Raw genomic sequence first — 8,179 nt, 5'->3', positions numbered from 1 at the left:
AATTTTTTCTCTCGCTTTCTCTCTCTATCGTTCCAGCCACCAAACGAAGCCACCAACAACTTTTACACCACCAGTCCCACCACATTAAGCCACTAGCCAACCACCTGGAGTCACCGCGAGGTTTTCCCTCTCCCATCTATAGACTTTCTTCCTTTACTTATTCTTCTTTCTTCCTCCACCACCGCAGTCAACTGAGGCCACCATTTCTTCCACCAGCACCTCCGTCGATTTCACGTTAGGCCGGTGACAGCAGCTGCTTCTCCTCTACAAGGTTGCCTCCATTAATCCACTGTCCGCAGCCCCTGCATCTGTTTGGTTGCATACAGCACGTGAACAGTGAGTGTTCATGTTGCTGCATATAATTAACATAGAATTTGGGTCGGGCCAGCTATGACCCAGCCCAATCAGTTGGTCTGGCCCGACCCAAAAAAGGAAAGAAAATATGTTGGGTCGAATGGCCTAATCTTTTGGGCCGAGTTCGGCCTAACCACTATTCCCTGGTTTATTACCTAGCCCAGTTATATGGGCCAGGCGGACCCATATTTTTAATATTTAATTAATAATATATTATATTATATATTTCCTTTTAAAAATACGAAAAAAATTCCAAAAAAATTCAAAAATCCTTTAAACAATTTGTGATTTTCTTAAATATTTTTCAATTAATTTTGTATAATATTGATTTATATATTTACATTGTAAAATACAAATCTGGTATTAAAATACTCGGTTTTCTCCAAAATATTTCAAAAAATTAAAAAAATTTCAAAAAAAAAATATTTTAAATCAATTATCATTTTAAAAAATTATTTTCATGCATACGGCCAAATCCTAAAATTTTTCAAGCATGTTTTCATTAATTTTTTTTTTATATTTCTCATGTTTTGAAAACTCAAAAATGAATATCATAACCAGTTTATGATCACCCATTAGGATTTGGCTAAAATATCAAAAATATTTTTTCTAATTTCTCAAAGATTCATATGTAGACTTTAATATTTGTGGGTGTAAAATTACATAATAAAGTACACCCTCAGGTATTAAAGATGCAAAGTGTAAATAAATGTGATGTTAAAATTTAGACTTTAGAACGGTAAGGATTTAACCTGATAGGGTAGAGACTCTCTTATGAAGAGAGATCTGTCTTGAACCTTAGATAAGACTAATAAATAACAACCCAACAAAAAAAATAATCAAACAACAATATAGCTTACCTTAGGTAGGGTGCACTAAGGGTGATGCATCTTCCCTTTGCATAACTAGTCCCTTACTCAGATTTTCACAGACCATAGGTTCTTAGTGACCATAATACTAGGTGGCGACCCTTAAAAAATTATTTTTTTTTCAACACACAACACCATATAATGGGAGGCACAACAGAGAGCCTCCGCCATCGCCAGACGATGTCGCCCCCGTGACAGAAGGAAGCAAACCAGTTAAACAGAAAACCAGGCGAATGCGCCCGGACATGTTACTCAAGGTAAAGGTTAAGATTTAAAAACAGTGAGATGCAGGATTTCTAGATATGGTCCAATATCCTCAATAGGTAGCCAATATGGTTGTAGTCCCAAAAAAGAATGGCAAGATTCGGGTGTGTGTGGACTAGAGAGGTATTGAACATATATATAAATTTAATGAGAGTTTGTTTATCTGGATAGATTAATGGAAGTTGAATGATGAATATTTTACTTTGTGGAATTTGGAAATTATTTTTCTATTTTAACGCTTTGATTATAAGTGACTTGTAATAAGCTGGTTGGAGGGTGTGATTAGTACTTAAAAATGTATTTTTATCAGGTTTTATATTATCATTTTGCACTTGAAGTATCAAAACTCCTTAACTAAAGTATGTTTTATAATAACATATCTAATAATATAAGATACCTTTAATTTATAGTAAATGTTCATCTTAAATGCAAGCTTATCATATAAATAAAAGGATTCATTAATGAGTTTAAGAACTGAAATTGAAAGGACAAAGAGATGACCAAACTTAGAAAAGAGATACTAGTGTAGTCCAAACTGAAATACTATTTAGTAATTGGGTCATATCTAGAGCTATAGAACTCAGATTTAGGTCTACTTTATATGGATGGAAAGGTAAGACATAAGCCTACAACTTTCATGAAGCCTAAGATTTAAAAAGGCCATTTTCAAGTCAAAATTGTACCAATAATGAAGAAGTCTGAATCTGTCCTGCAACCCGAATACTATTTAGTGTTTGACTCATATTTGGAGTTCTAGAAGTTGAAATGAGTTGAATTGTTTACACAAGAAAGCTGAGATAATTTCCTACAACTTTCATGCTTTCAAGTGGTTCCAATTTTGACGTTATCAATGATGTTTTGGGCAGACAAGAGAAGATAAGGATTGTCACCAAGTCAAGAGTTGGCCACCCATTCATCAATTAGTCATCAAATCAATAGTTTCTAATTTTGGCTTATAAAAGGAGGCATTTGCCATGCATTTATGCATCTTGGTTTCCAAATCAAGATCATGTGCTTGCTTTCTCTCTTTATATTTTTGTAATGCTTAAGTTTTATTTTCATTAATATCTTGTTTATACCTTTCATTTCCTTTCCTTTCCTTTCCTTAGTTAACTTTTATCTTATTTATGTTCTTTTCTTATTTATTTATGTTTCTCTCTTTCATTATGTTTAGTTAAGATTATTAAGTCAAGGTAAAAATGTTACATTAATGGTGTAAGAATAACTATAGTGTAAACTTAATATGAACTTTAATGTTGATACTAACATGTTTTGTATCTGTTATTCTATTCACTCTTTAATACTTTGCTTGTTAAATGACTAATCTAGATTTATGTTGTATAACACTTGGCATAACAAATACTTAATACTTTCATAACCCAACCGTATGGTATAACCTACACCTATACTAGAAAGGAACTTTATTTGTTGTTAACATAGTTATAATCACGAATGCCTGACAATTTTTACAAGTATTAATATTAATCGAATAAGATAACTAATGTAATTATGTTAACAATTTATAATTTGATTGGAACCTCCTTTGTGTATGGCTTCCAATTAAATAATAAGAGTTTATACTATACTTGTTTGACATACCATTAGTGGATCCTCTAATCTTGATATTTGTTGTTATTATTATTTAATCCTTACGTTAATCTTTCATCTCAAAGTTCTCATCAACTTTTTTTTCTTCTACTACTACGACTACTATTATTATTATTACTATTACTCTTATTATTGTTATTGTTGTTGTTGTATTATTGTTATCTATAATTTATACAATTAACCTCTCTATGCTTCGACCCTAATCTTGTCGAGTTATTTAGTACTTTGACACTCCTGCACTTGGGAGAAAATATTAATCTTTTATTAATGTCAACTAGACAGGGGTAGAATAGCTTTCTCTCCTTTTCTGCCCCTTATAAATACTAGGGGACTAGAAGACAAAGGGTAGGAAAAAAAAGGGAGGAAGATGAGAGAGAAAAAAAATAGAGAATAAAACAAAAACAAACCGGAGAGAACACAAAAAGGAAAATAGAAGAAAAGAATGAGACAGTAGGGGATAAGAAAAAAAAAACAAAAAAGAATGAAAAGCATAAACAAAAATAAAGAAACATAAATGAAAAAAAAAAGAAGAGGAAAGATGAAGAACCATCATTATACTACTACCAACATCGTTGCTAGGTTAGTCTCTACTCTTCTCCTCCTTTGGTTATCCTTCATTGTTCTGCAAGTGACCAATGGAGAGTTCTCCATTATTTATTAGGTTGGACCAATGCCAACCCAGACCAAAATGGTTGGGTTGGATCTGACCCAACTCTATAAGAGAAAAAAAATCTATTGGGTCAACATTAGCCCAACCCTTATCTTACACCAATATTGGCCCAACTCTATTGGGCCCACCTTGACCCAATTTCTTCTGAGTTGATTTTAGCATAGCAAGGATAAGCTTAACGTATATAATTAGGCCAGACCTATCCATTATATTATTACAATACAATAATATATATATATATATATATATATATATGTAGCAAAACAAAATTCTAAAAAAAATTAAAAATCTTTAAAAACAAATTATGATTTTTTTGAGTATTTTTCTATCAATTTTGATTTGTATTTTTATATTGTGAAAATATAAATTTAGTATTAAAATACCTAGTTTTCTCTGAAATGTTAAAAAAATAAAAAACAACAAAAAATATCTTATTTTCTTGCATATAAAAAATATTCATATCATACTTCTATACAAAAAAATCCAAAAACAATATGAATTAATATTCATTTTGAGTTTTAATAATCAATTTATTAAAGTGATGAGAACTAGACTTATATTTTAAAAATATCAAAAAAAATATTTTGTTTTCTTTTATTATCTGAGATTATGAATTTATGCATAAGACATGTTCCTGATTTTAAAATAATTAGGTTATTATATATATAGATTTTTACATGATAAGATAAGAATTTTTTTAAAAAAAGATTTTTTTATTAAAATTTAGACAGATCAATAATTAGAAAACTAAAAAATATTTTAATTATATCAGATAATCAAACAATATAACTTATCTCAAGTAATGTGTATTAGAGGTGTTAATACCTTTTCTTAATGCAATTAGTACTCGTATCTAATTTTTTAGACTTCTTAGAATTTTTAATGTCCAAAAAACTAAATAATAATTTCTATTTTTTTATTAATAAAAAATAATTTTTTTTTATTTTATTCATTCCACGCACCATGTTTAGATTATAAGAAAAGAATGTATCATTATAATACAATTCACGTGCAACAATTATTTTGCACAACTTCTAACAATAATTCCTAACAATAACACAAAAATTTAGAAAATGTAAAAAATTATTATTATTATTATTATTATTTTGGAGTTTATAAGTCAATCTTTCAAGGTGATTGAGAGCCATCGAGAGTTGCGGGAAAGTGAAGAAGCTATTGAAATGTTGAGGGAAAAGTGCATTGAGTGATAGCCACGCTCCACACTGTTGATGACGCGTGGAGTCACACGCCGCCACTTCTAGAGATTGGATACTTGATGGATTTGAAACTATTCCATCTCCTTTGCGATTCTCCATTGACGATGCAACAAATGGACACATATAAAGAAATCTCTGCTTTGTCGAAATTTTAATCTTCTGCTGATGTCTCAGTTCAAGTCTGTCTCTTTCCTTTACGCTGTTTTTGGAGGAAACTCCTACAAGGTCTGAAAACTACTCTCTTCTCTCTTTGATTCTCCCACTTGTAGAGCAGGAAATGAATGCTTGCTCTGTTGAAGTTCAACCTCTTCTTTCCTTTTTTTTTTTAGCAGGTTGCTACTGCTATTGCTTGTGGAGGCTGTTAAAACTGTAGCTTTTTTATTATTTTAATTTGGAATTATGCACTCCGTTCCCCCCTTTTTATTCACTGAATGGCCTCCTTTTATTCAAAGTCAATGTATTTGAAATTATTTTTAAATATTTTTTTGTCTTTGGCCAACCATTGGAATAGACGGTGTCTTTCTTTCAGATTTTAATTTCATCCAAGTCTCCCTTTCTTATGGTTTTAGAATAGTCAAGTAAAAGCCACCCACCAGCTACTTTTTTTTATCCATTTTCAGGTCTCAAGTCACAACAATATAACTGATTGATGGATCATGGTTCTTAGACCAAATCGAAGCTCCACCATGGACCAGCCTGTTGTCCCTCACGTAGTCTTCCTACCCTTCCCCGCACAAGGTCATGTCAAACCAATGCTCATGCTAGCTGAGCTTCTTAGCCAAGCTGGTTTTGAAGCCACCTTCATCAACTCCAATCACATTCAGCATCGTCTTGAACATTCCATAAACATAGCCACCATGTACCGTCGCTTCCCCAAGTTTCAATTCAGGTCCGTGACTGATGGTCTACCATCCGATCATCCTCGCTCCAGCTCAAGCATCGTTCAACTTTTAATCTCTGCTAGAGATGAGACCAGGACAGAGTTTCGCAACTTGTTGGTTAATCTTGGGCAAAAAAATGGCCGGTGGGAGCCTCCGACGTGTATTATCGCTGACGGGATCATGTCTTTTGCTATCGATATTGCCGAGGAGCTCACAATTCCAGTCATAACTTTTAGAACATTCAGTGCTTGTTGCACTTGGACTTACTTCCATCTCACAAAACTCATTGAACAAGGGGAAGTTCCATTCCAAGGTATGTCAAACTTTTTTATTCCTCCTAATTATTGTTTGGATTTGATTAATCTCAACTATAATCCACTGGGATCAATAATTGATTTGTCAACCTCACATAATTAAAAAAACAATTCTTCTACATGTGATGATGATTCAAGATGTTCATGAAAGTGAGTGAAGAAATCACAGGGTAGCTATAAGAATATAATTTTTATAGGTTGAGTATGAATAATTCATTTGAAGATCAACAGAAACCATATTAATTGATTTAGAGTAATATCAAACTATCAATTTCTCAAATATAAATAAATTATCACCTTTTTTCCTCCTGTTTATGCTCTTGTTAGGAAAAGAACAGTTAATCCCACTTTATAAGTAGCTCATGCATGAAATTTTTTGAAAAAAACACATGTCAACGCTGGTAATAATATTCCAGGAGATGTAGACATGGACAAGACCATTACATGTATTCCTGGATTGGAAGGCACTCTCCGGTGTCGAGACCTCCCAGGCATTTGCAGGCTCAAAGAAGCTAATGATCCGCTTTTGCAGTTCTTCATCAAGGAAACTGCAGCTATGCCACGAGCATATGGTGTCATACTTAATACCTTTGATGGACTCGAAGCCTCTATGGTCTCTAAACTTGGCTCCTTCTTTTCCAAGATTTACACTCTTGGTCCTCTACAAGGTCTCTTCGATACCTTTGCTAAAAGCCCCTCCGCAAGAACTTCCTTCAATGGTCTCTTGTGGAAAGAAGACAGAGGCTGCATATCGTGGCTTGATTTTCATCCGTCAAGATCGGTAATATATGTTAGTTTTGGGAGCTTGGTTTGTCTAGTTCGTGATCAACTATTGGAGTTTTGGCATGGTTTAGTGAATAGTGGGAAACCATTCCTCTGGGTCTTAAGATCTGACTCAATCTTGGGAGAAGATGGTGTTAGTGAGGTTCCTTTGGAACTTAAAGCTGCAACTGAGGAAAGGGGATGCATAGTGGACTGGGCTCCACAAGAAGAGGTCCTAGCCCATCCAGCCATTGGAGGGTTCCTGACTCACAGTGGATGGAACTCCACATTGGAGAGTATATTTGCAGGAGTTCCAATGATTTGTTGGCCCATGTTTGCTGACCAACAAGTGAATAGTAGGTGTGTTAGCGAGTTATGGAAGATTGGTTTTGATATGAAAGACAAGTGTGAGAGGGCCGTGATTGAGAAATTGGTAAGGGATTTGATGGAAAGTGACGAGATTGTCAAATCGACAGATGAATTTGCACGGATGGCTCGTGATAGCGTGAAGGAAGGTGGATCTTCCTACTCCAACTTGCAGAAGCTAATTGAAGATATAAAATCGATAAGCTTAGCCGGGAAGGTCTCTTCATCAAATGCTGAATAGCTTTTAAAATGATATGTTTGTTGAAGAGCTTGCGTCCCTAGATGCTTGTTAATAAAGAAATTGGTGAGTTTTTCATGTATTTTCTGGGAAAGCGTGCAAAATCCTAATAATTACAAGGAGACAATTCCGACACTCATGTTTGTAATCCTCCCAGGGATCTTTAATATAGACAAAATATTAATTACTGAAATAATGAAAATGATTTTTTTTATGATTATTAATTATATAAATATATTTTTTTATAAGAATAATTTAAATTTTATTGAAATAAAATAATGTATTATTATAATTTTTTTATTAATATATCTTTTTCCTACAAAATAATACTTCTCTTTTGTTTTATATTACTTATTTAATAAAAATTAATAGTAATTAGAAAAAATATCAAAAAAGATTGGCATTTTACCATGATTAACATGATAAGTAATTAGAAAAAATATCAAAAAAAATTGGCTTGGATTTCAAATTAAATAAAGTAGAAGTTGACTTGATATAACATGAGTAACATGATAAGTCTAAATTTAATATGTCAAAAACTTGATTTGATTTTAAAAAAATTTCTAAGACAACGTTGTTTGAACCCTTTTTTTTTTGTATAATGAGATGATAATGCTTTTAATTGATTTGGTTCAA

At 32.6% G+C, this 8,179-nt stretch overlaps 1 protein-coding gene across 2 annotated transcripts; it reads left to right on the top strand.

The window, feature by feature from the left end:
* Nucleotides 1-5,597: 5,597 nt before the first annotated feature.
* Nucleotides 5,598-7,687, top strand: LOC105117911 (7-deoxyloganetic acid glucosyltransferase-like). Of its 2 annotated transcripts, none has more exons than XM_011015716.1 (2): nt 5,598-6,177; nt 6,589-7,687. In XM_011015716.1, the coding sequence occupies exons 1-2, from the start codon at nt 5,639-5,641 to the stop codon at nt 7,544-7,546; spliced, it is 1,497 nt and encodes a 498-aa protein (XP_011014018.1). In that variant the 5' UTR covers nt 5,598-5,638; the 3' UTR covers nt 7,547-7,687. The 2 variants fall into 2 exon arrangements, with proteins under 2 accessions (XP_011014018.1, XP_011014019.1); XM_011015717.1 differs by having other exon boundaries at nt 5,599-6,176; nt 6,594-7,687.
* The last annotated feature ends 492 nt before the right edge of the window (nt 7,688-8,179 follow it).

Source organism: Populus euphratica, unplaced genomic scaffold (assembly GCF_000495115.2).
Source record: "Populus euphratica unplaced genomic scaffold, PopEup_1.0 scaffold1609.1, whole genome shotgun sequence".
Classification (NCBI taxonomy): Eukaryota; Viridiplantae; Streptophyta; class Magnoliopsida; order Malpighiales; family Salicaceae; genus Populus; species Populus euphratica.
Note: the sequence above shows the minus strand (reverse complement) of the source record. Positions and strands in the feature narration are given on the sequence as shown.

What these genes read in the sequence shown, in the direction of transcription:
- LOC105117911 (XM_011015716.1), top strand. Translation starts at nt 5,639, where the DNA reads ATGGTTCTTAGACCAAATCGAAGCTCCACCATGGACCAGCCTGTTGTC. An exon ending in GGGGAAGTTCCATTCCAAGG is followed by an intron (nt 6,178 to 6,588) that starts TATGTCAAACTT and finishes TGGTAATAATAT; the next exon opens with TCCAGGAGATGTAGACATGG.